Below are 27,726 nucleotides of genomic sequence, written 5' to 3'. Positions count from 1 at the left end.
CCCTATTACCTGCCCTCACAGGAAAATCTGGGTGGCTTCCTGGCAGACTTCACAGGCTTTGGGGCAGGCAGGTTTGGATACTGGTTCCGTCCATCTCGGGCGAGTCTCTGTCTCTGCACCTCAGGGTATTAAGGGCTCTTTGTTGTGAAGTGGTTGTGGTTTAATATGACAAATTCCCAGGACAGCCCACACACTCAGTAAATGGTAGCTGCCAGGCACGCTGCAGCTGTCTCATTATCCTCAGTTTGACTGTTACTCTGGTGGCCTGCAGTGGCTGTTCTTATGAGCAAAGCTGCTGCTGGGGCTGGCTCTGGAGAGGAGGTCTGGGGACCTGTGGCTTCACTTCCTCTGGCAGGAAGCACCAGTGTATGCAGCTGCACTTGTCCAAGGGCAGGGGCACAGGGTTCCATGGTGGACCCCCAGGGCAATTTGTTCCTCCCACCCCTGTGGTCCTCTCTGGTTCTGCGGCTGCACTCCCAGTGTCCATAACCGGCTGGATGAAGCTAGGAAACGTGTGCGTCTTCGGAGGTGGGAACCTGCCTCTTCTCCTCCTTTTTTTTTTTTTTTTCCTTTACCATGACGCCTGTTGCTCATAGGTACAAATCAAACGAAGAGTATGTATATGTGCGAGGCCGCGGCCGAGGGAAATATGTTTGTGAGGAGTGTGGAATTCGCTGCAAGAAGCCCAGCATGCTGAAGAAACACATCCGCACCCACACTGACGTCCGGCCCTATGTGTGCAAGCACTGTCACTTTGCTTTTAAAACCAAAGGTAAGAGACAGTCAGCTGGGGCACTGCCCCTGCCTGCTGTAGGGAGCTCCCCTCTGGGGGTCCCAGAACAGAGCTCAGGGGCCCAGACCTCTCTGCCTGGAGCACCCCCCACCCACTTCTTGGGTTCCCGCCCTACTTGGTGCCCAGTGGCAGAGCAGCTGGCTCCAGACTGGGCCGTGGCACTCATGGCTGCTCCCAGCCGTCTTCCTGGATCCTGCACACAGCCCCCAACCCGAGGCCACCCTGCTCTGCCCTGCCCGCAGCACTCTCACACACAGCCCTGGTTTTCTACCTTCTCTCATCACCCCTTCCTGTTGCATGCCTCCTTAGCCATTTATCCACTGACCTGAAGAACTCTGGCATCAACACTGGTCACTGCCACTCTTGCATTCAGAAATCCATTCCACTCCGAGCCACCACCACACTCGCATGCTCACTGCTCATGCCACAGTCCGCCCTGCCTCCATCTGCCTCTCCACTCCCCTCAGCCCCTGCGCTGCCCAGCTTCTCTGCCGCTCTCAGCACAGGGCCAGACCAGCAGCTCTGTCACCTGTCCCCAGCCATGCCCCACATCAAGGTCAGGACAGGTTCTGTAGTCACCTGTGAAAGGAAGGGCCGTCCGTTGAGGGCATGCATCTCAGAGAGCTGTGACGGGTAAGGGTGGCGGCCTAGTCTACTGCAGCCACGCAGGACCTGGTATGGATGAACGAGCTGAGTCCACGCGATTCTTGGATTGCACTCTCCCCTGCAGGGCAGGCAAAGAGGGTGCTCACTGAAGACTGGGGTGCCTCAGAGGGAGGCCCAGGGCTCTTGGCACCTCTGGTGGCTTCAACCTCCTGTGCTTTGCAGATTCCTCGTTCAGGATCTGGACACAAGGGTCCCATCTTCTCCTTTGAGCAAGTTGGGGGCCTCTCCACCAGCCACGTGATTTCTTGGGGATGAAACTTGTGGGAAGCCTTCGGCTTTGCCATTTGTTGACTTTTCTTGCACTGGTAAAGTTGCTTCTGGTGACAGTGTGGGCAGCTGCTTCAGAGAGGGCCTCCAGGCTTCCTCACTTCCTTTGTGCTCCTGTTGCCTCTCTGCACAAGGTCAAAGGCCAGTGTATCATCCCCTGGCTCAGCGACCTCTTCTCTGACCAAGTTCCTGTTCCTGGTCTCCTGACTGCACGGACAGACCCCTGCCCTCTGTCCTCTTGCCATCATCCTTCTCAAGTTGAACTCAGATTTTCCTTCTCAAGTTGAACTCAGATTTTCCTGCAAGGTTTGATTTAGATGGAGATGCCTACACTCCCACTTCCTTTCCCTGATCCTCTTCTCTCTTAGTGCCTCGTAAACACTGTCCCAGAGGGTACCTAGAAAGACCAGATGGGCCTGTAGCCCCCTCTCTGCCCCATGGGAACATCGAAGTCACCCTCCACCCCTGGAGCCCTGCCATGCCCCACCTCCTGTGGGCTTAAGGCAGCTGCTTGGGATTTTGTAGAAGAGAGATGGAAATTGGCCATTTACATAAGTCTTCAATTCTGAAAGTAGAAAACTTTCCCCTTGAAGGTGAAGAAAGTGATCTCAGAATGATGGTGAATGCTAGAATCCCAGGGGCTTGACCTCACAGACACCATCCCACCATCATCCTCTCTGAGAGTATTTGTTCTGTCCCTTCTCCGGACGGGCTGGTGAGAAGCTGCAATCAGGGTGGGTCACAACTGCTGTCCCCATTCCAGTGTATATCCAGGAGACCACACTGTCCTCAGCCTGAGGAGCCCCGAAAGCCTCCCTGCCCAGGACCATACAGGGCATACCTGTGTCCAGCACTCCACCGGGGCTATGCACTACCCTGGGAGCCATCACTGCCACGTGAGACTGGAAAAACCCATCTTGACTGAGTTCCTAACCCAAGTAATCTCCCAGGGGGACCCCACTCAATTCCCTCTACCTTGCCCATGTTGCCAGGTCTGAGAGAGGCCTGTGTCCCTAGCAGGGCCCTCACCTTCCAGGACATGCCTTCACTAGAGACCATGCCAAGCCTGTCTGCAGTCCCTTCCTGGGTCTCTCTGAGCCAGGACGGAGCCCTGGAGGAGCCCCAGGGCATGATCTAAACAGAGGGTCTGCCGACTCTTCGCATTTCCATGGCTGGGAAGCATCCCCTGAGAGCAGGTCCATGGGGTGTGCTTTCAACCAGAGGCCAAGGTTTGTGCTGAGTGCCTCATCAAATGTGTGTAGTGTGAGGACAGAAGCCTTCCACAGGCAAAGCAAGGGTTGGGTGGGAAATGGCAGAGTCTCAAACTCTGACCAGCAGAGCAGGGACTGTGTTAGAGTGGTGGCAGATGGAAGCAGAGAAAGCTCACTCTTCATGATGGGTGTGGAGAGGGAAGACAAGGAGCTCCTGTCTGTCCCTGCAGTCAGGTGTCTCTGCAGAGTGCTGGGTCCTGTCAGCCACAGCTCGGACAGACGGCCCCTAACTGCCTCCCCATCAGGTGGTCCTCGGTCCTGGGCCCTCCCAGAACCACCACCCAGCTGCGCCCATGCCTGAGAGCCCTTCCTGTCTGTCTGTCTGCCGTCTGTGTCTCGTCTCTGTGTCAGACGTTGTGGGCAGCTCAGGCCTCTGGGAGCCAACTGAGGAGCGTGTGGGGGTGGGGCCAGGAGAGGCCTGCAGTGGCCCCGCGGAGGCCAGAGGTCCTGTTTCCTCTTCTCAGATGATTCCCAGAGGCCAGTGGGGTGGCCGTACCGTGTCCAGGCCCTTGCGCCGAACACCTCAGGGGACAGAGATGGCAGCTGTGGACAGACTTCACCAGGCTGGCAGGGGTGGGGCAGGGCCGTTGGTCAAAGCTGAAGGAGGCAGACAGAGGCACAGGGCAACCCTCTTCACGGGGTTTCTGCCTCCTTCAGACGCCTGTCACTCCCTACCTGCTTGCCTCTCCCCCTCCATCCGGGGCTGTCAGGCTTTCAGTGGGCACTGGGAGGACTGTGGGGAGCTATGGATCTGCCTGACAAGCCGAGGCTCTGCCCCTTGACAGGGAGGTGGTCTCCAGGCACCCATGTCCATTTGGTGTACCTCCTGCAATTCAGAGGGGAGACAGGCCCGGAGAGGGGCATCACAGAGGGAGCCTGGACAATACTCAGGATTGCTCATTCAGTGTTCACTCCTGTGACCACAAAGTCACCTCCAACTCCCTGCCTCCTCCCTGTAGCCCCCTTGGTGGGGACAGAGAAGAGGCAGGCCTTTGGGGGGCCCCTGGTGCCTTCTCCTGAGAGCCTCTGAGGCCTAGACTGAGAGGCAAAACCATTTCACCACAAGCATCACCTTAGCATCTCTCTCCTCCATACCCAGCATGGTGCGTGGCAGAGTCCCTGGTTCTCAATAGAGAGTGATTGTCATGATGGGGGTTGGGGGAATCTGCTCTCTGCCAGTCACACTCTGCTGCCATCTGTATGTGCCACCTCATCAACTCCTCCCACATCTCACAAGGTAGGTGTTACTTCATATCCACAGGAACTGAGGTTCAAAAGGTGAAAGAATTTGCCCAAGAGCCCAGTGGCAGAGCCCAGCCAAACCCAAGGCAAGCTCCAAAACCATCTGGGTTCTATTCTGCCACTTCGTGGAGTAAGCAAGGACCCCAGAGTCCTCAGGCCTGGTTCCAGAAGGCACACTCTGTCTAACTAGCCCTATGACTTTGGGCTGGCTAGTTCACCGTGTTTGTTAATAGGAGCCCTACCAGCACCGGAGATAGCCAGTGACATTGCCTAATGGTGTAATCAGCACCTGGGCCCTTAGTGAGATCAGAAACAGGGAAAACCCCGCCTGGTGGGGGTTAAGTTACTTGGGCTGTGAGGTGCCTTCCAGCACTTGGCTTCTGAGATAAGAGGAGCATTTCCCACACATGGCTATTGCATACCCAACATCTAACTTGGCCAGATATAGACCAAAGGCAGAATATGTACACCAAGCAGTGTTTATAGTCCCCTGTGGCCTGAGATAGTCAGAAGAGCGTGGGCCTGGTTCTAGAACCTTAGGACAGTTGGTACGTCTGACTCATGGAAGACCCTGGGTGCCCTTTTCCCACCTCTTGACTGTCTTGCTCATGGCAATGAGGGCAGAGGTCCATGAAGTTGGATGGGGCCCTTTGGAGACCCCTCAAGATGATTCTGGAAGTTATGGCTCTGCTCCCTCTATGGTCAGGAGTAGACCATCCAAGTTTCTGTCCTGTGGTAGGAGGAAAACCCAAACCAGGAAGGACAGAGTCAGAAGGACTGGGACCCCAGGGAGGAAAGAGGAGGGAACAGTTCCTCTCCCGTCCCTGCTACCCTTGCCTCAGATACTTCACGGAATCCCAGCTACGGCTCCCCATTGACTTGACCACTCCAGTTTCCCTAAAATTCCAAGAATGATTAAGAAGCACCCTTTGGTTCATCCAGGCCTCTCTCCCTGTTCACCTTTTCATCCATCCATCTCTCCTACCCTCTCATCTAATAGTCTTCCTGTCCATTTATGTTTCCATTTACCTTCTCATCCTACCCTCATTTGCTCCTCTTGTTCTCCCATTTGTCCTCCCACTCATCCATCTTGCCACCTAACTTCCCATTCTTCTCTCCTCCTATACATTGACATATGCCTGCATCCATTCATCCATCTCACCAACCTTTCTTCCACTCATCCAGGACTGCATCCTCCCATCCAGCTCTCATCCTCCCATCTTCTTATTGGCCCATTTCCATCCATATTTCCATTTATTTTCTCCATCTGCTCATCTACCCCCAACTGTCCAATTATCTTATCTACTCATGCAATGTCCCATCCCTCTCTCTATCTACCTTCTGTTCTTCCATCTCTCTATATTTCCTCTGTTCATGTATCTATCCATCTCTCCACTAGTACTAGCGTACATCCATTCCAGAAGGCTTACCTCTTTCCATTTTTCTCTCCTCTATCTGTCCATTCAAATTTACCAATTAGTAAGATTAATAAGACAGAACACTTGACTCAGAGAACTTATGATTTAGCCTGTGAACGACCATATGGAAATACAGGCATCCCAGAGCAGCAGTGAGCACATCACAGTTTGGGAGTGGGCCCAAAAGGACGTCCTGGACATCTGGCCTGTGTTCTCCTGGGGCAGACTGGGATGCTCTGCCTCTTTTTTACCAGAACACTCCTGTCTACAGGGCTTTGTTGCCTGTGCCATGCTACATACAAGTGGGGAATGCAAGCTATTGTTAGTGTTCCCCTAATTCCCAGAGCTGCTGCCCCTGCCTGCCAGTATGTGGGGCTGGACCCATAACTGGAGCAGAGTTGGCTTCCCCTCCAAAGCTTTGTAGGCATGGAGCAGGGTGGAGCCATACTTGGGCCTTCCTTGATCCAGCCTAGTCCTGTGTCTTCACTGTACACTGGCCTGGAGAAACTGAAGCCCAGGAAGGAACTTCTCTAAGGAAATAAGGCTTGGGCCCCCAGCCTTGTGGCTCTGAGGTCCCTGGCCAGTCAATGTCCCTAGTCTCACCTTCTGACCCCTCTCCATTCCCAATATTTTTGTCCTGGTTCCTCTTCCAGACCCTAAGATTCTGCCCTGTGGGCTGCTGTAGGAGTGTGTCCACCTGCCATGCTAGTCAATGGGAGCCTCTCATGGCATTCCAGCACCTGAGATGGCCCAGAATTCTGTCTGAAGAGTGTCATCAGCTCTGTGCCAAGTCTTAAATCACAAGCAGGAAAAACTTATTGCAATTGAGTTGTCTTTCAATTTCCTTTTTGTTTGTTTTTTAACCAGCATCTCACCTCCTCATTATTTCCTCTGTCCCCTCACAGCCCCTTGCCCACCTGACCCCAGCTCCTGTGTACCGCCTTTAATAGCAGCTGTGGCTGCACATCTTGGCCTGGGCACCTGCTCAGCCCCTGCAGCTGGCAGGGCCTCCACTGGTCTGAAAAGCCATGGCCTTCCAGCCAGGTGCTGCCTCCATGAGCCCCGGGCCCACCCTGGCCTCCTGCCCTACAATAGAGCCTAAGTCTCTTCTCATTTCTTTTCAGGGAATCTGACTAAGCACATGAAGTCGAAGGCCCACAGCAAAAAGTGCCAAGAGACAGGGGTGCTGGAGGAGCTGGAAGCCGAAGAAGGTAACGAACTGCCATCTTCCTCCTTCACCCTCTTCCTTCCTCCCCATCTGCCTGCCCTCCTCCACCTTTCCTCCCTGTCTCCCTTCCTTTCTGTCCTTCTTTCCTCGCTTCCCCTTCTCTCTTTCCTTCCCATGCCCCTCCCCCCAGTTCTCCAGCTACCGGGCGACAAGGTTAAATTCAGTGAGATGCCTTCTATCTCAGCTTGCAGTCATGGCTACCATGCATTATTGTCTGTCTAGCCCCATGGGTGCTCAATAAACTGATTTAATGAACACATCAGTTCCTATAGTCCATGTTAATTGAGCACCTGTTGTCAGTCATGTTCTAAGTGTGTGCCCTGAACTATCTCAGCAAACTGTCATGATGGTGTTGTGGGATATGTACCGTTGTACATAAATCACCTTTACACGTGGCACCCACACTCATGCCACACACTCAGGCATGGGCCTGACCCAGAGGCCTTTTGGGGTTAGGAGGATTTCAAGACAGCTAAAACCAGACCTGACAGTTCCTTGTCTCATCTCAATCCCATCTTACTGCCACACCCCGGCCATGAGCATCCATCCATCCTAGCAGGCATATTAGAGCCAGTCTCTGAAGATGCAGGACAGGAGATGAGTCAAAGGCAGTGGGGTCTGGCAGGGCCTTGTCCAGCCTCAGCATCCAGGCAGGAGGCCAGAGGGGCCTTGGCAGTGGACAGGCAGGCCCTCCAGCAGGAGGCTGGAGGCCTTTCTTTAGCACCAGGCAAACCTTTGACCACAGATTTCCCCAAAATCACTATTGCGACTTAAGAGGAGTGCATGGTGTCTGGATTTTTGTATGTTTGATTGATTTTCCTGATTAGGGGATGCATTTGCAGTCTTACAAAAGATTAAATCATTATGGCCTTTCAGGTGGACTAAATCACCTTTACATTAACGGAACGCAATGAACCTGGCATTGTTGCCCAAACCTACCCTGTTTCCCCGAAAATAAGACATCCTCCGAAAATAAGACCTACTTACAGGAAAGATAAGATGTCCCCTGAAAATAAGACCCAGCGCATCTTTGGGACCACACCTTAAAATAAGACACTGTCTTATTTTCGGGGAAACAGGGTAGAACATGGATTTACCATGCTTGTCAAGAAAGCACATGGGGCCATTAACAGACATCTATCACTAAGTTCTTCTAACAGGTGGTAGAAACTGGTGCTGTACTATTTTAAGCAGGGGAAAGTATAGCTCAGACAGATAAAGGGAGGTACCCAGATCACACAAAATCTCCAGGCCTCCTGGACCAAGGGAGCCTGAGCTCAACCCAGAGCCCTCCCTGGGTGGCCCTGTTCCCTTCCCAGCCTCATTTTCCCAGTGGGGCAAACAAGGATGACCACCTTTTGCGAGGATGAAATCCATGCATTCGTTGCAGAAGTAATTACAGAGCACCAGCTCCTTTCTGGGCTGTGTGCAAGGTGCTGGAAACTCCTGTCCTCAGGCTACCTACATCCCAGAAGGGATCCCACAGTGAACAAATGTAGGACAAAGCAGGGACGATGGTATGAAGCAGAAAGTAAAGGCTAGGGCGTGTCGGGATGGCAGGTGGTGTAACCAGAGAACTTGGGTGAAGCCGGGGCTCCGTAGCCAGCAGGGTCTGGGAAGAGCGCGCCCTCCGTAAGGGAGCAGCAGGCGCCGGGCATGAAGGGCGTCAGCGCTCGGTCCGCGTGGCTGCAGCCGCCTCAGCGCGGGGCCGCGAGGGGCGCGGGAACACACCGCTGTCCCCCCAGCGTGCGGGGCGCGCAGGCGAGGCAGCCACCAGGGCCGGGCGCACGTCAGGGTTGAGGGGCGGTCGGGCTCCCGCTGGTTCTGGAGGAAGCGCCCATAGGCGTTGGTGGTGCATGGCGAAGGGGAGATGGGAGAGAGACTGGTAGAAAAAAGAGCCCACGAGACTGGAAGGACGGAGCCGCCGCTTCCCGCGGTGAGCCGGCCGCAGGGAGCAATCGCAAAGGGGTCGAGTCGGCGCACGTAGGACGCAGAGCGGCGGCGGTGGAAGACTGCCGGGAGCCATCGCCTCCTGCCGCCCGCGCCTCAGCCCAGCCCCTGGCGCTGACGAGGGCAGGCGCCAGCGCCACCGTGTGGCCAGTCCCGGCGGCGCCCTCAGCGCACTCCCCTCGGGCAGCCACTGGCCCCTGCGCAGGTGGGTGAGTCTCCCGCAAAGTTGGCCTTGACCCCAGCAGGGGCCTCAACTTCAGGAGCGGGCCGACCCGCCAAGGCATCACTCAAAGCCTGCAGGAACCCAGATGTAAAGAGCCCGACAAACCCTGAGCTGGGCAAGGGGCCTTTGGTTTCCAGCATTCATGCCCTGGGTGCCCAGACAGGCCAACATCAACTCTAGGCCTCAGCTTCCCCATCAGGAAAGAAGGCCTTTAGGAGCCCTCCCTGCTGGATACCAGGACACTCTTGTCCTGATACTGCCTCACTGGTATCACCACCCCCTCTGACTTCCATCTGCAAAGGGCCATGTGGCCCCAGCTACCTGCCTGCTGGGAGTGGGGAGGAGGTAGTAGAGGCTGGAGGTGACAGCAACTGAAGTTTATTGGGTACTTACTAGGTGCCAGACCTTCACAGTCCTACAACAGCTGAATGAGGAGTTTTTATTATCATTACCCCATTTTGCACATGAGGAAACAATGCAAAGAGAAAGTAAATTATCTTAACATCATACCACAAGAAAGTGGTGGTGCTAGGATTCAAACCCAAACCATTTCCTGCTTCTCCAGACATAAAATCATTTTTAAACTGTCAATGTGATAACCCAAGAGTGGTTAACTTTAGTTCTGACTCAGCCATCAGCTTGCTGGATGACCTTGAGTAAGCACATGCCCCTTCAGCGCTTGGATTTCACCACATGTAAATAAGGGGTAGGGCCAGGGGAATTCCTGGGCTGAAGCAGGCCCCTACCAAAGTCCCAGGTCAAGGAAAGTAGATGCCTCCCAGCCCCATCCCAATCCCCCACTCCCCTCTGTTCTCTTAGCATTCTGCTTCCAACTGCAGGAGACCCTGCCCTCAGTTGTGTGACCATCCCTTTGCCTGGCAGCCCAGCTCCACTCATAGTTTTTGACCTGTGCCCTTCTGAATGCCCGCTTTTGTCCATTTTAGGCATCTGACTGCTACATGTTGGGTTATTTGGAAGATATGATGCTGAGCCTTCTGGCCTTGAGGAAGCTAGGCATGATGGAGATCCAAGTTTGGCTGCACCAATGGCCTGGGTCTGTGTCTATGTCCAGCTTTCCTGGTGACACATGGGTGCAGTACTGGCATGTGTGGGTGATGGAGCTGGCTGTCTGACTCAGCTCACCTGTCACCAGCCTCACTCTGCAGGCCAGAAAGATGGGTCACAATGGTCTAGTGAGTAGGCCAGATGTTAGCAGAGCTCTACCCTGTGTCTGGATTGCTGCCCATTTCAGAGATGCCCAAACGAGACTCCTAACATGTCAGATGGGACCTAGCTGGTTGTAGCCACCCCACAGAATCCAGACAAGGATTCTGACTATATCAGAGCCCCACTCCTACAAGCCAGGAACAGTGGGCTTCCAAAGGGGAGTGGCTCCTCTGCATGAGAGGTTCCTGAGCCAAGTCATCCACAAAGCCCAGTGTCTGCCATGTGCCAGATGCTGTTGTGCCAGCCAGTGGCAGCCTGGACACAGTGGCAGATGTGTCTTGGACTGACCACAGATGGCTCTGACCAGCCAGCACGAATGCTCTATCCTAGAATAATAGATTTCATCATTAATGCATTATTAGTGGTATAATTATTTGAGCCCTTGCTGTGTGTGTGCTAGGCCTGTGAGGTGAGACTTTCACACTTGAGACTGAGGCACAGCAAAGTGACATAACTTGCTCATGGTGAAGACAGCACTGGGATTCTAATGGGGAAAAAAATAGCTGTCTTATTTGCTATTAGTTCAGTTCCAGCTTTGTTTCTATTTTACTTGGACAGGTTACTTCATCTCTCCATTGCTCACTATTATCATCTACAAAGTGTTCCAGTGTCTATTGTGTTACTAGGTCTTCTCAACAGTCTTGTGCCATTGCCATGGCTATTCTGCCCAGTTTGCAGCTAAGGAAATTGAGGCTTAGAGAGGGGCAGCCGTGGGCAGCCTGAGTGGCCCTGGGGCCTGACCGTGATCTTGGGTCTTCTGTGTTTGCCCCTCAGGAACCAGTGACGACCTATTCCCAGACTCAGAAGGGCAAGAGGGCTCAGAGGCAGTGGAGGAGCACCAGTTTTCAGACCTGGAGGACTCAGACTCAGACTCAGACCTGGAGGAAGACGAGGATGAGGACGAGGAGGAGAGCCAAGACGAGCTGTCCAGACCGTCCTCAGAAGCACCCCCACCTGGCCCACCAGCTGCACTGCAGGCAGACTCCTCACCCATTCAGGGCCCTCTGCCCCGAGATGCCACCTCTAGCAATGAGGAAACACGTGGCAGCTCAGTCTCAGAAGCTGAGCACTTGACAGCCAGCAGTTGCTCCACGTCCAGCCACAGCACCCTGTGCCTACCCAGGCTGGGACTGGCCCCTTCGGGCCCTGTGGAGAAGGAGACAGTCTTGGCCCTGAGCTCCACGTCCATGTTGCCGAGAAGACCATGGTCCCCAAGCAAAGAAGCAGGCAGCCGCCTACCACTAGTCCGCAAACACTCACTAACCAAAAGCGACTCATCTCCCCAGCGATGTTCGCCAGCCCGAGAACCACAGGCCTCAGCCCCGAGCCCACCTGGCCCCCAAATGGGCCCTGGAAAGAACACAGGCCTTCTCCCTTGTGGGTCTCCAAGACTGGAGCTGTCTCCTCTCACCACTCAGCCCCCTCGAACACATCTTCCCCCCAGACACTCGCCCACCAGGAGATGGTCTCTGGGTAAAGCTGAATCACCACCACGGTCAGTGCTGCCAGGGAAGTGGGCTTTGGCTGGGCTGGGCAGCACCTCCACAGGCGAATGTGGCCCAGGCTTGGGACTAGCCCCGCAGGTTCTCTTCCCGGCCACGCCTCTACCTCACAAGCTTCTCAGCAGAAGCCCTGAGCCCTGCGCCTCCTCCTGGGTGAGTTCTTGCCACCATGGTGGCTGGGCCACTTCTCCCCTGTGGGGGGGGTAGGGTTTACAAGTTCACACTTTCTAAAGTTCACACCTGGAGCCAGACAACTCCACCAGCTCAATAATTACTAATAGTTTATCAAATACTTATTAGGCACCTACTGGGCCAGGCACCATGCTGGAGGCTCTATACCAACTAGTGTATTAAACTTCATTTTAGCCTCAGAATCAGTACAGCATGGACTTTGCAGTCCATGGGTTCTGGGTTCTATCACTCACCAATGGTGTGGACTTGGATGTGGGTGTAAATACTTGTATAATTCCTTGCCCACCTGCCCTATCATTGTCTCTATGTATCCATCAAGCAGATGGCAGAGCTTAACCAAAATCATCGCCAACAATATCACCATCAACAACGTCCTCAGAGACACCACAACCAATGCATTCCTGTCAAATTATCAGCAGGGTCCCCATCACCTCTGGTATTATTGCATCCCCAGCACACCATTGCTGCCACCCAATTAGTGTGACAGTGGTGTTACATCACCAGCACCCTGTCCCTGTGGCTGCCCTACCACTGCACTGACAGAACCATATTGCCAGTTGACTTCTACCTTCCAACATCTTTCTGTTCACTCTGTCACTGAAGTATCACTGATCTAGGAATCTGTCCTCGATTCTTAATTTTGGGGTCACATTGAAACTCCTGGTGGTGGAGCTCACAGCCAAGAGTGAAGCTGGTTCAAGATCATTTTAAGAACAGAAGAGGTAGCAGAAGCAAGATAGAGGGCCATGGGCATGGGTGGCAACAGGTCTCCACCTTGTCCTGGCCACTCATGTCCTGGCCAGAGGCATGGAGATCATGAGGCCTGAACGTATGTTCATGGTCACCTCTGGGCTGGAGAGGGATTATGCCGGAGAGGGCATCTGGCTCAGGGTGGTGCTATGGACAGCTTCAGGGACTCTGCTTTGCCCAGCTCAGCTGAGACTCAGGATTCACACTGTGGTCTCTGGCATGTCACCCCCCCGCCCAACCTCCACAGGCCCAGGGGCCTGGGTTCTCCACATGCCCAGTATGTAACCCTGACCTTAGTCTGTCTTGTTTTCTGATCCCAGCAGAAGGCCGAGTCCCGAAGTCCCTCCTGCTCGCCTGGCCCTGCTCATCCTCTCTCCTCCCGACCCTTCTCTGCCCCCCATGACTTCCACGGCCACACCCCAGCCCGGACAGAGGAGAACGTCTTCAGCCACCTGCCTCTGCACTCCCAGCATTTGGCCCGTGCCCCATGTCCCTTGATTCCCATCGGTGGGATCCAGATGGTGCAGGCCCGGCCAGGAGCCCACTCCACCCTGCTACCAGGGCCCACTGCCGCCTGGGTCAGTGGCTTCTGCGGGGGTGGCAGCGACCTGACAGGGGCCCGGGAAGCCCAGGAGCGAGGCCGCTGGAGTCCCACTGAGAGCTCATCAGCCTCTGTGTCACCTGTGGCTAAGGTCTCCAAGTTCACACTCTCTTCGGAGCTGGAGGGCAGGGACTACCCCAAGGAGAGAGAGAGGACAGGAGGAGGCCTGGGCAGACCTCCCGACTGGGAGCCCCTTGGGGCTGAGGCACCCACAGAGCCAGCGCCCACACACAGCCCCTACACCCCACCACTCCAGGGCCACCGGGAAGCACAGTCCTGGAGCCCCTGTTTGGAGTCTCTGCACACACTGGTCAACACTGAGGCCTCTGCCACCCCACCACTGGACCGCAGCAGCTCCATGGGCTGCTTGGCGGAGACTTCTGCTCACTTCCCAGCCCGGAGGAGGAACCTCTCTGGGGAACCCAGGACCAGGCCGGGCTCCCCCCAGCCCTCAGGAAGTCGGGAGCCCAGGGCACCTCCACACCAGCCTGAGGACAGGGGCCCCTCAAAGCACTTAGCCTCTCTCTGACCGCTTCAGCATCTGGCTTCTGGCGTTCAGCAACAGACATTTCCAGCCAAATTCCTCGAATCATCCTGCTTTCATGGGACCCACTTCCATCTGTCCCTCTGTCCAAGCAGTTTCTGCCCAGCCCCCATCTGCTGTATTTTCCCACGTATGCAGTTATCTGTGCCTTTTTCTATACCTTTTGTTGCTTGAAAAGAAACAAATCACACACATACATAAAAAAAAAAAAAAACAAGCTCGAGGAATGTGAGGCTGTGAATAGTTTGTACTTTCTGGAGAAAGACTGTAGGTGGAGCCTCCTTACCTACAGTCAGCAACCACCTCACCCCCAAAGCTGGCAGACGGAAAGGGGATGCACCGAGGGAGAAGAAACACTTTTAAAAATATGTAATGAAATGTAAAGGCAAGCACTCCTCTGTACAGTTGTTTATGGTTTCTATTTATTGCCTCTATCTTGCCCCAACAGGTGGCTACTCCTCTCTGCCACCAAAAAGGGCAGTGTCCTAAGGCAGAGGGACATAAACACACCCACCCAGGATGACCCCAGAAAAATCATCTTTTCCTTTTTTTCTTTTTTGATGCAAGAAAAAGAAAGAAAACATTACTTTTCCTAGGATTTCAACATAAAATTACAGGAGCAGGTAGAAGGTAGGAGCTGGGCTGCTTCCCCTAGGGCTCTAGGATACCCTGGTAGTCTGATTTGTGGGCCCACCCTGGCATTTGACAGGTAGACAAACACCCCACCCTCCCAACCCTGATCTTGTGCCTCCCTTTTGCACCCCACCCCTGCCCCCAGGCCTGAGAAAGAACCCCTGACCTACTATTTCCCTGTTCCCGAGCAGATGGCCCAGGCCATCTCTATTCTAAAAACCATTCACAAAGCTGGACCCAAACCATAGGGACTGTTCCTGAGACTGGGGGTGTGGGTTTGTTGCACCTTGATTCTTGGGGTACCAAGGACCATATTTCCTTCATGGCTGGGCTTTTCCAGTGCTGGGCACCAAAGGTTTATAGGGACCCATTTCTGGACCCCATTGCAGCAGGACTGGTTTCCCCTATCCCTGCCTCACACTGTCCCTTCCCCCAATATCCCAGAGAAATACCCCAAACCATGCCTGGTGGGAGCTGCCAGGGCCCGTTTGTTGGCTTAAACCTCTTCTAAAAAGAGACAGAGAAAGAGGATGATGTTCAATTCTTTCTCCAGCCTTCTGATTCTCTTGAACCAAAGGATTAAATTGTCCTAAGTCATTTGGATTTTTCTCCAAAGCAGTCAGAACTGGCTAGTGCCTCTTCCTTAGACCCATCTCTACCTGAAGCTGCCCTGCACTTCCTTCAGGCAAAAACCTAGTTTGTAAGAAACATCATATGACCAGAAATTTAAATCCCTGTTTGAGATATGGCACTTGAACTCTAATGTGTTCCCTGTACCCTGGGAGAGGTAGTATTTCCCCAATCTTCTATAAATGATTTCCTTTACTCTCTACAAGGGGGAGAAAGTACAGGGAACAGGGCCTAATTCATGTAGCCTGGGTGCTGATGGCACCTTGTGCAGAGCAGGGTCCTATCTGGCCTGCCCACAGTCCTCAGCCAGGTTTTTGGAAGAGCCAAGTGCTTGTCCAAGAGCTCCTGAGCTGTCCAAGTTGTTTAAAAGGATGCAGTAGGTGGGAGGGTCAAGACCATTCTGCAAGCTTCCTGTGCCTGGCCATGCTTCCCTCTTCCACCAGCTCACAGCTCTTCATTTGCTTGGCCCAGGCTGGGTGGGCACACCAGCCACAGGTCCAAACTATAGCCAGACAACCTTATTTACCCCTGAGGCTCCACTGTGCAACACGGTCCTGGGGAGTCTGGTCAGCCAGGAGCTCCTGGCTGCTTGACTCAGAATCCAGGGCTCTCGTCCACCCTGGGAGAAGCCAGTAAGCCCAGCCTGGACCATACTGGTGCTGTTTTGGCCTGGTGAGAAGTGGGCAGGAGCCCCAGCCTCAAGAGGCCAGAGCTTTCCTTGCCCTTGTCTTTCCTGCCTTCTGGCCCTTGCCCATGGGGCTGCCCACAGATGGGACACTTCAAGGGCTGAGGTCTGGAAGCTGGACAAAGGGCATTGCTTCAGCCCAGGTTGGACACCTTTCTGGGCAAGATCTTCCAGCCCCAGGCCTACAAGGCAGCAAATTGGGGGCTGTGCTGGACCAGCCTCCAACTTTAGGGGGTAGCCATCCCTCACCCATCCTGCACCCAAGCTCACCTGGGCACTACCCCCTGCACTCAGCCCACTCACCAAAGTTTTCCTTCCTGGGCAGCCTAGTCATTGACAGTGGTCATCTGTTGTCAGGAGCCATCAGGCTCTGGCAGAGGAGAAGTAACCAGGGCCACCAGTCACTAGAGACCTACTTCTAACTGCTCAGGGGGAATCTGGCCAAAGGGCTACTGCCCCATCCAGAGGGATGGAATCCATGCCCCAAGCCTGGGGTGTATGTCACTGGGCACAGATCTAACCCTCTTCTGATCCCTCAAGATGCTGACTCCACTCATGTCCTCCCCTGGGCCTTCTGCCCTGCTGCCAACCACTTCTGCAGTTCCAATTTGCCTATAATGCTATTGTCCCTATTAAGAGAAGAATGGAGAAAGCAGTGAGTGATTTGTTGACACAGTCACCTGTTCTATGCTCTGTTGAGATGACTTTTCCTTGGTACAGACTCCGGTCCTTGGGTGTTAGCAGTGGGGAAGGAACCAACTGGCCTCTGCTAGGAATTTCAATCCACCTGCCACCTAGGCCTGTCCTCCAGGATGCCCTTCACCCTGGCACTCTCAGGGTCATTCTGGGTACTAACCCTACTCCCCTCCAAAGGCAGCCTGCCCTGCCTGGGTCCCAACCATGGCTCACACATTGGCCTCAACCTCTGGGACCTCCAGGAGCCTAACAGCAGATCTAACCCCCACAACCTCCAAATCCCAGACCCAGAAGTCTCCCCACCTCCCTCTTTTGGGAAAAGTCTGAAAGAACTACCTTCCAGATTCCTCTACCCTCTGCTCTATTCCCCCCACACCCCTAGCGGTTCTGAAGAAGAACAAACAAATATCTGAGCTGAATTTCTCTCTGGTCTTTTTTCCAGATAAATCGTTCTTAAAACAAAAGTCCTAGCTGAGCAGGGGAACTTGGGGACCAATCTGCCACGTTGACCGGGGGTGGGTGGGGGAAGAAAGCTCCTGAAGGCCTGTTCCACTAAATTCTGCTTCTGTGTTGTGAATCCAGTCTGCTTTCCATTAGAAAACTGCTTCAGCACTTGTGATCACTTTACTAAATCTACTGTTTAAACGAAAAGAAAAGAAACATGCAGGCAAATGTAAGATACATGCTTTCTCTAAGATAAATATTTGCCGTTTTTTCCTAAAAGGTATACGTATTCTGTATGTGAAATTGTCTGTAGAAAGTTTCTATGTTCTTAAATGGCAATACATTCCAAAAATTGTACTGTATATATGTACAGTGATTGCACTGGGATGGGGTAGTTATGCCTGTAATTTTATTTAAACGCCAGTTTCTAAACTTGCATCTTGCAATGTTGGTATGGTATATATCAGTGCAAAAGAAAAAAAACAAAAACTAAAACAAAAATCCTTGCAGGTCTAAAGCACAGAGTCTGCCGTACAAAAGGAAAAAAATGCTCAGTATTGATGTGTGTGACCTTTGTTGTAAATTACATCTGTACTGTGAATGAGAAGTTTTTACAAGTATAATAATTGCCTTTATTACAGCTGTGGCTGAGTGTTCAGCCTGAGGATATTTTTAAAAAAAAAATAGCACGTTGGAATAAATTTGAAAATCCCAACACAGCCCTGGCTTGCCTGGCTCATGGTTTTTCTAGAAGGTTGCATAGCATCCAAGTTGGAAGGATATTTGGTGTCCCGAGTATTAACTTTACTACAGAGCAATGAAGCCTAAGATGGAGTCACACAGCCTAGGACCCTCTTGTGGCCCTTCACTTCCAGGCCTGGCAAGGAAGCACCAGCCACATTGCCACAGGGTTTAAGGTCCGTATTACTTGCCTAGAGCTACTGTAACAAATTACCACAAACTAGGTGGCTTTAAACAACAGAAATTTGTTCTCTCACAGTTCTGGAAGCCTGAACTCCGACATGGAGGTGTTAGCAGAGTTGGTCCTTTCTGGAGGCTCAAGGGAGAATCTTACATGCCTCTCTCTGACCTTCCGGGGGCTACAGGCAATTCTGGACCTTCACATGGGCACCTTTTCTGTGTGTCTCTTCCGTTCTCTTGACATGTCATTTTATTTGGGGCCTACCCTAATCCAGGATGATCTCTTCTTGAGATCCTTAACTTAATTGCATTTGCAAAAACCCTTTTTCCAACAAGACCACATTCAACAGACTCCAGGGATTAAGACATGGACTTAACTTTTGGGGGCCACCATTCGTCTCACTACAGGATGAGTAGTGAGTGAGCTGGTCCTTGAGTGCTAGCAGTTAGGGAGGCACAGCCACTTACTGCCTGTGTAACTTTGGGCAAGGCACCTAAACTCTGTGCCTGATTCCTTATCTCCTGAGGGGAGGGCAGCGACTTGTATATGTAAGGATTGAATGAAATAGTACATATGAGGGCCGTGCCTGTGGCTCAAAGGAGTAGGGCGCCTGCCCCATATGCCAGAGGTGTTGGGTTCAAACCCAGCCCTGGCCAAAAACTGCAAAAAAAAAAAAAAAAGAAAGAAATAGTACATACAGGGTGGCTAACAGAGCTTTGAGCAGGTCAAGTCTTCACCAAAACAGGTGAAGAATCTGTTGCTATGCAACCTTTGCTCAGGATGCTGGCATTACAAGGGGGGGAAGGGTATGGGTCCCTGTCATTTGCATTCAACATAGGTTTGCTGGGCACCAGTGAGAGGCGGTCGTCAGATGCAACAGTGAGCAAAACAGACACAACCTGCCTTGGAAAAGTCCCATTCCAATGGGAGAGGCCATCTTTGATGACTCAGTCACTGTGGTCAGAATTACTGTGGTGGAAAACAACGAGGGCTTTAGTTTGGGGTGACCCTGACTAAATGGCTTATTGGGATGCCTTTCCTGGAGCAACCAGGAGAAGGAAGTTAGATGACCTAAGAAAAGCAGACAGAAATGTTGGTGGACAATCAGGAGGCGTTCTCTGGGTAAGCACTGCCTGGAAGTCCTGAGCTAGGAGACTAAGAGGGAATGTCATTTCAGCAACACAGGGATGGCTGCTGACCTTGGGGGGTGCAGGCCTGGTATAGTTCCTGGCATATAGTAGACCCTTCATAGACACTACTGGGTGCTGAATAAATGATGGAGGCAGATGGTGGTGGTGGTGGTGGTGGTGGTGGTGGTGGTGGTGGTTGAGGAGTGAGGTGAAGGTGGAGACATGGAGACAGCAGATACTGACACCATCTAGGGGCTTAAAGGAGCCTGCGGAGAGGTACAGGAGAGCCAGCGCTGTGGGGTTCAGGAAAAGGAAGATGAGCATGTGATGGGCCAGGGTAAGGAGCCTGGCTTGATCAAGGGGAAATGCAGACCCCTCTCCCATTATGACCTGAGAGAAGGGGAGGAGGTGCGGATGAAATCAGTATGTCTGCATGGTAACAGGAAATTGGGGGCACTCCTGTGGATGCATTTTCTCTGTGAAATAGACTGAAGTCACCTGAGGAAGCCGCAGGGACTTGAAAAGGTGTGTATGACCTTTGAGGGGAGCAAAAGAAAGTCCCTCAGGGTAACAGCACTGTGGGCAGCTACCCTCTGTCTGTTCAGCCCTCTGGCTTCTCCAGCAGTGCCCAGGAGCCCTGCAGGCATGGGAAGACCAGCCAGTACATTAGTCCCAAGTGCAGGTTTTTCCAGGCCAAGGAACAGAAGGACAGTGGGCACTGGAGGTGATAACACTAACAGGTAAAGAGGTGAGCTCATAGGCACACAGGCATGGCCAACACAGAGAGAAGCCAGTGGTCAGGGGGCCAGGGAGGGTTGGATGAAAACAGAGAAGAAGGTTGTGAGTTGTCTTAACTCACTATTCCAAAGTGAGACACTATCCTGGTGTTGACCACGGGCATGGGTGGCTGAATCACATTAAAAGAAAATACAACTGGAGACTAAGAGGATAACAATGGAGTGTCCAGGGTGCTGAGGAGGTTGTTCAGGTGGCACGGGAGGTCATCTCTGCTGATTGAAGGGCTTGGGTGGAGACCAAGGCTGTGAACCAGGGTGGATCTGTCAGGGTCCACCTGTTGTGCTGCACAGATGAGCAACCCAGCTGCTTAGTGGCTGCATCCACTTGAAATTTCTTTCTTTCCCCCACTACATGCTCAGTGTGAGTCAGGAGGAGAAGGCCACTCATCTTAGGCACTCAGAGACCTAGACTGATAGATGCCCCATCCCTGTACTCCCACGGCCTCAGTGACAGAGGAAAGGACCATGCTTGGTCCTCCCCCTGACAACTAAATGCTTCTACCCAGAAACAAAAAACATCCCTTCAATTCACCTTTCTCTGGCCAAAGCAAATCACAGGGTCATGCCTAATGGCAGAGAATGGGAATAACTAAACAACCAGCATGATGATCACACAAGGCCAGGACTGATCAGATTGGACCGGAAGAACAGATGTCAGTGATGGGATAGGGAATGAGACAAGGTCTGACAGTGTTGGTCTCAAAGGTGCTGGATTTTTACAGGGAATGAGTGAAAAAAAAATAATAATGGTCCTGGGGAACCTGTACAACACATGGCATTGGATTCATTGTGTGTGGAAGGAGGAAAAGACACAGCGGGTGCCCCATGGCCCTGGGGACAGCCCACATCTCAGTGCAGGCCAGTGGGGAAGTAGAGCCCCCAGCAGCTCCAGAAGAAGAATAGCACAGTATGTGGCAGGCCCCAGGTAGTTCACAAGCCGGGAGGTAAACAGAAGCTCCAAAGGGTCCTCACCCGCCAAAGGTGCACAGCTAGTTAGTAGCAATATGAGAACCAGGACTTTACTCTGGTGCCAATGTAGTCCTTCAGGAACCTGAGTCCTTCCTTCTTCCCACCCCACATTCGGGCCTCAGGGGAGCCCTGTGTCAGCCTGATCATCCGCTACCACCCAGAGTCCAGCCAGGGGTCTTCCCTCTAGCAGTTGCCTGGCTTGTTCGTAGTGCCATCCGGTAGCCACATTGGGTTCCTGTGCCTGATGTCCCAGGTGCCAGGGCTAACCAGCAAATGTCAGGGCTTGGATTCCAGAACTTGAGAGCATGAAAGGTGCTTGTGAATTCTTTGGAAGATCAGCCTCCTACCATCTCTGTCCACCACCAGGCTCAAGGCTGACTAGTCGTTCACACATCACTGGTCACCAGGCCATCCATGGCTGCTCTCTAGAGTTCACAGACTGCTTTCCTTTTAAGCATGGATCAGGATGGGGTGCACACCCCCACTTTACAGGTGAAAGGTAGAGCCCAGGGTCACTCCAGGGCCACTAACCCTTTGCACCTAACCCAGAACCTCAGAGGGCATTGGCCACTGTCTGTAGCTACCAGGTCTTAACCAGGCTTGCCTGGGTCCTGACCCAGCACTGGACTGGGCTCTGGGCTGCAGGCCTCAGAGATCCTTCCCTCACCCCTAGGCCTAGCCCTGCTCTGGGCTCAGAACCTAGAGAATTCTGGGGCCAGGCCACTACAGGCAGGATGGGCCTGCCCAGGACAGCCATGAGAGGAAAGAAGTGGCAGAGGGGCTCCAGGGAGGGTGCAGAGAGGGCTGTCCTGCTTGGGACTCACTGTGGGTGTGACTCAGGAGAGCCTGAGAGAGGGCACTTCTCACTGTGTCATCTTTTCTGGCGCAGGCAGACTGGGTTCACAGAGGTGAAGCTGCTTCCTCAAGGTTGTAATGGTGAGTGGCAGGGCTAGGTTTCAAAACCAAGTCCCTTCATTTGGGCAATGGTTAGCTTCCTATGAAAGAAAAGACAGGCATCTTTGCTACCAAGCAGCCTTGGACCCTTGGTTGGGGTTGGGGACCCCAGCATACACATCCCCAAATTTCATCTAGGCCCCATCCACTTTAGGGAGACCCAGCTGCCAACCACCTCCTTTTCAGATGAGGAAACTGATGTACAGAGCCAGGAAGAGCTTGGCCCAAGGCCAAGGCTAGGATTCCCAAACCCTTGGTAGAGCCACCTGCACTACCCCGCCCATCCCACCTCTACCCCAGGCCTGAGTTCAGCTGCCCATCTTTCCTGCTCTGCTCTGCCTTTTTAGGAAAGGAAAAGAGCAGCCCTGCTGGCAGGCTGGCAGGCAGGAGGGCAGGCTGACAGGCCTGCTAATCCACTGGCTCCCGGCGTCTCTGGTTACCGTGGTTTGGGGCCTGGGCAATCCTAGCAGGGAGTGCCAGCCCAGCCAATGGGTGCCACTAGAGAGCTACCCTGCCAGAGCCATACAAGGCCTTGCCACAGCCCAGTCCCAAGCCAGCTGAGAGCAGGCCCAGCACCGGCACCCGCCCCACCCCTGAGCCTGCCAGTCCAGCACGTCCTCGGACTCTGCCTAATCCAGCCTGGGAGCAGTCAGGGCTGCGGTGCACGTGCACCAGGCCCAGGGCTCTCCAAGGTCAGAGAAGTGGCACCATCAGAGCAGAGGCTAAAGTCAGGACAGGGGAGATCCCAGCCAGGGGATCCCAGCTGGGGTCTGGGGTGATGAGACCCAGGCCTTATCTAGGCTGCATCATCTCTTGACTAGATTGTCCTGTTTCCATCATCTCTTTGGAGTGAATGGCCACATATTTTGTTCTCTACAGCTCTAGAAAAGATCTCAGCAAAGTTAATATCTGGCCCCCACCCCTTCTTGGATCTTCCCAGGGTTCAAGCCTCAACCCATTTAATTCATCCTGGGTCTAAGGCTCCATGCACCTCTCAGAATTAGGGACATCCCTTAGCATGTGCCTGTTGGACCTGCAAGTGGGGACAGGCAGCCCCTACTCAGCAGAGCCTCTGACTTAATGCTCACAGATCCCTAGGAGGTAGGAAGTATTGGCCCCTTTTGACAAGCAGGGAAACCAAGTCAACAGGTCAGGGTGCTAAGATTCAACTCCAGAGCACTCTGATTCTAGAGCCTATAGTCTAGACCTCTGCACCATACAGACCTCCTCCTCTGTAAATTAAGATGCTGGAGGAAAAGGGAGCTGATGTTTAGATAAAGCGTGAGTGCAGGAATGAAAGGTGTCTAGGAGAACCCTTGGTTTCTGAATGGGTCTTTCCCAGGTCTCTAATGCACCAGCATTCTCCAGGCCATGACCATAATTGCAGCAACCCAGTTTGGAGCTTCCCTGGCCATCACTGACAATTAGATTTGTCATGGAAGCCACTGGGTTCAAGCATTCTTATATGTCCTACATGGGCCAAGCTGAGTTTGGGGCCAAGATTGCAGTACTCTCCAGGGCCACCCAAAAGGTGAAAGAAACATGCTGGCATGGGGGCAAGGGAGGGGTGAGGCAGCAGGCCTGGCTGGCATTGGGCTCTATTTGATCACCCAAGAAAGGAGGAGATAAATATAGACACAGGATTACTCAGACACAGCCTGGGAAAACCGGCTCCCAAGCCTCGACTTCAGGCCTGGCCCAGCCTCACCTTCACCCGCTGGCCCATGCAATGCCCCACCTCCTCCCAGGATTCTCCACCAGGAAATTTTAGGACAGCCCTGCCTGCCTGCTTCCTCTGGGAATGGGGTAGAATCTACAGTCCAGAGAAAGCTGGTACTTGCCTTGAGTCCCAGAGCGAGTCAGGAGCAGACAGTCAGGGCTGGCCTAGACATGGGGATTACCTCTGCAGGCCCAGCCATGGCACCTGTGTAGACTCAGTTTCCTTGAGCTTGCACGTGGAATGGAGTTGGAGACCACTTAGCAGAAAGGAGCAAGGCTGGGATCTCACGCACAAGAAGATGCTAGCCGGAGTGGCATGTGTACAGGGGTGCCCTAGGATCCTAGAGCCAATGGGCCAAAATCCCAACTGTGCCATGTGTCAGCTGTGAGACTTCAGGCAAGTGTTACTTAAGCCATCTGTACCTGTTTCCTCATCTCTTAAATGAGAATGATAATAGTCTGTTAACTATAATTATTTCATGTTATTATATAATAAAAGTGTTATTTGTAGTATAATAATAATAGTAATAGCACAGACCACCTGGGGTATCAAAGAGAATTAGAGGAGTTGCAAAGCACTTACACCTCCAGTGCCTGGCAAGAGCAACAGCTCCATACACATCTATCAGTATCCAGACAAGACAGGTGGGGTCCAGGGTGCAAGTGGCCCAGGTGAGCACTAGGAGATCACACCTTCAAGGGTACTGCTTGGCCGTGGCGCTCACAGGTCTCTGCTCAGCTATGGCTCAGCAGCGCCCCTGCCACTCTGCCCTGATTGATGGCTAGGCAGATGTGGATCTGAACACTGGCTTTACTACTTACAGGCTACATGACTTTGGCCTGTAAGTCAATCTCTCTAAACATCAAATAGAGAGAACATTTTTTTCAGTTTCCTTCCTGCAGGAATTGGAACAAGGGTCAAGTAGAGGAACACATGGGAAGTGTCCAGCTTAGCAGGGCAAGTGGGCCCTCCACATTTCATCTCATCCTGACCCACTTCTTTCAATTCCTTCTGCTTCCTCCATTTGCTTAATATGAAAGGGGCCACATTGGGAAACATATGATTGTTACATACGCAAGGGCCCTCACATATGGGAAACATGCATGTCCCCAACATCATACGGGCCTATAGGTCCCCTAAGGACCAACAGTCCCCTGCACTGCACTCAGGTGTGTGTCCTCACGGGTGACCCCATGTGCATAGCTGCCGGACACAGACAGAGAGGCATGGGGAGGTGTGCCTCTGTGTATCTTTGCCAGCATGCAAGCTTCCACTCTCAGGGGCTGTCCTAGCCAGTCCCAGCCCCAAGGTGGCCCTCTTCATGGCAGAGGAATGCAGACAGCTGGGGATGCTCTGCCAGAGGACGTGAGGGAGAAGCCAAGAGGAAACCACATGGGCAGGAACCCAAGCAGGCATGCCAGGCCAAGGCGGGGCCCTTGAGTGCCAGGAATTGTGCTGTGCAGGGGAGGGAGGCACGTGCAGACACTCGCTCCAGTCTCTGCTGTCACCCCGTGTCCTCACAGCCTCTGGGACTTGGAGGTCAAAGGGGCTCAGAAACCATTAGCCTTCACAGGAGGCAGAGCACAGGTGTGAGTGTGGCAGGGCTCTGCCTTTCTCTGGGCTGCAGTGGCCCGGCTGGAGCTGTGAGGGACCACACTGCTTTGTCTTCCCCACTGGGGAGCCAGCAGAACCTATGACCACATTGCTCTGCAGTTAGGAGGAGTGCTGTCATTGACTCCAGTCAAGGGAGATGACAAAGACGATGTGGAAGTCACTATAACTCTGGGTGCAGGCTTTTGGGGCAGGTGAGAGGGCTTGTGCTGACCCAGCAGCCACTGTGTCCTTGGACATTTGTATCCACTAACTCCCTAGATGCTCACAAAAGGGGGCAGGCTCCCTACTTATGGGCACAGAATCTGGGGTGCTGTGGAGATCCACAGTTAGCTGACCCCAGAGCCCAGCATTCAGCCACCAAGCTGTGTGCTCTCTGCCTCTGTGCACATTTCACACCCTGACAGAGAGCTTTGCAAATTCCACTGCTGGCAGAATGAAAGGCACTGTCCCAAATGCAGAGACCTTTGGCCCCAGGCAGGAGAGAGGCCTCCTTGAACCCCTGCAGCATCAACCTGCCCAAGCCCTGCTACCTTCAGGTAAGACACACACAGGGAGAGCTCAGGAAGAGCCAACTGGGGGGCTTTGGCCTCTTCCACCAGTGCCTATCCCTGGGGAGCAGCTGAAGTTGGGTGGCATCATGTTAGGGTACCAAGAGAGGACAGGCACTAAAGTGGGAACAAAGACACCGCAAGATCAGCCCTGGGGTAAAGGGAGGTCATCCCCATCTCTTCCATACAAAACAGATGGCCTACGAGGGACCAAAGAGTTCCAGAATACACTGAGTCAGGGTGGACTGCCAAAGACCTGGATGAGGACCTACTCAATTGCAGAGTCCCTGAAGCCAGGCTGACAAAGGTGACCTCCTACAAAAGGCCCTGTTTTCTGGGTGGGGCTGTGGGACACTATGGCGTGGAACACTATGGCCCTGGCGTTAGGGATTTTGTAGATGAGGGAAAGAGAGGGCAGAGAACATGCATAAAAATTCCCACCCAGAGGAAACTCACTGCAGCCTGACTGGTCACCCTGCCTACCCCCTGCAGGTCCTATACACAGACTTGGCCATTTAGTTCCTGCAGCTCCACTCCAGAGTGGGAAAGCTAAAATGGAATTCCCCGTGTGAAGACAGAGCAGTCAGGGGAGGACCAAAAGGCAAGTGACTTGCCCAAGGCCACACAGGGCAGGGAGGATTCTGACTCTAGCATCCTCTGCTCCTTCTCGGAACACCCCCAAGTGAAGCTTCAAAATGCCATCACCGGGAGCTGCCCACATCAACAGAATGCCAGCCTAGGAGGAGGTCTATGCCCATTGGGCAGAAGTGTGTGCCCAGCCAAACTGCCCTGGGTCCATACCAGCTCAGCCAGTACTCATGTAGCCAGGAGCAGATGACTTCACACCTCTGAGCCTCAATTTCTCTGACCACCACTCAGAGCAGCTCTGGTCATTAGAAGTGATTGCATTTAGAAAGTTCCAAACTGTAGCCTGGCGTGTAAAAGGCCCCCTATGTGGCCACCTGTAGTTTGCAAAGACCTTTTTATTTTTTTTTTTATTTTTTTTTTTTTTTGTGGTTTTTGGCCAGGGCTGGGTTTGAACCCGCCACCTCTGGCATATGGGACCAGTGCCCTACTCCTTGAGCCACAGGCACCGCCCTGCAAAGACCTTTTTAAGACCTCTACATCCTTTCCAAAGCATTTCTAGGCTTGAGACCTCATTACCCAGCACAGGACTCTGGGGAGGAGCAAGACAGCCAGTGACACCCCATTTGCCAGCTGGACCAGGCCCAGGCCCAGGCCCAGGCCCAGAGAGGGAGAGTGACTTGAGGGGACCACACAGCCAGCTGAAGGCAGGGCGTGGAGGAGGACTTATCCCCTGTGTCCTTCCCCCATTCCAGCCGTGGTGCACAGAGGGGGCAACGGGCCACACCAAACTCCCCAGGTTAGCCTCAGGGTCTTGCTTCTCCTGGGCAGCCTGTCCCCTCACCCCAGTGGTCGTTTATCTGTGACCGGCGCAGGAGCTTGGGCCGCCAGGACCTCTCAGAGCCAGGTGCGCTGAGGCCTGGGAGGGGGCCGGGCTTCCCGGGACTCCTGGAGTCTCGGAGCCCAGAGGCGGAGCCGCGGCAGGGCTGCCCTGCACTAGGGGCGCACGTGGCCTCGATGCCTGCGGTGATGTCAGGCCCTGCCGCGCCCCGGTCCCAGCACGTTCGTCGATCCGCGGAGCCGGGAACAAAGCGTCCTGAGCATTCCTAAGCGCTGACTCACCGCCGGCACGTAGCGCGCCGCTGAGGCTTTGCCCAAAATTGGTTGGAAGGTGAGGGCTGGCCGAGCGCTTCAGCCCGAATCGCCGCTTGCTCGCTGCACTGCGCTCGCCGCGCCGCTTTGCGTTGTTCGCCCTGGCCCGAGGATTTCCCAAAACAGGCATGAGAGAGAGTGGCATGAGGTGGGGGCTGGGGGGAGTGGGGCCCCAAAAGGAGCAGGGAGGGTCCGGCGGGGGGGTTGGGGGGGGGCTGAAGCGCTCGGCTCCTCTTTCAGCCTCAGTTTCTCCATCTGCCAAGTGGGGCTGTGCCCGGCACAGTTACAAGCACTTGGTATGAGTCATTTTACCGAATTTTCACCCCTACCCTATGAGAAAAGTACCATCATAATCACCATTTTACAGCTGAGA

General features: G+C 53.5%; 1 protein-coding gene across 5 annotated transcripts in view; it reads left to right on the top strand.

The window, feature by feature from the left end:
• Nucleotides 1–17,679, top strand: part of HIVEP3 (HIVEP zinc finger 3) — a 523,619-nt gene extending 505,940 nt beyond the window's left edge. For 4 of the 5 annotated variants that reach the window (XM_053576635.1, XM_053576634.1, XM_053576636.1 and 1 more), the window contains 4 exons: nt 597–772; nt 6,782–6,868; nt 11,060–11,940; nt 13,050–17,679. In XM_053576635.1, coding sequence (XP_053432610.1) covers nt 597–772; nt 6,782–6,868; nt 11,060–11,940; nt 13,050–13,859 — 1,954 coding nt within the window. In that variant the 3' untranslated portion in view covers nt 13,860–17,679. The remainder of the gene's footprint in view (nt 1–596; nt 773–6,781; nt 6,869–11,059; nt 11,941–13,049) is intronic. The other variant, XM_053576638.1, reaches the window with a different exon arrangement.
• The last annotated feature ends 10,047 nt before the right edge of the window (nt 17,680–27,726 follow it).

This window comes from Nycticebus coucang, chromosome 22 (genome assembly GCF_027406575.1).
Source record: "Nycticebus coucang isolate mNycCou1 chromosome 22, mNycCou1.pri, whole genome shotgun sequence".
NCBI lineage: Eukaryota > Metazoa > Chordata > Mammalia > Primates > Lorisidae > Nycticebus > Nycticebus coucang.
This window is presented reverse-complemented; position numbering and strand designations above follow the sequence as displayed.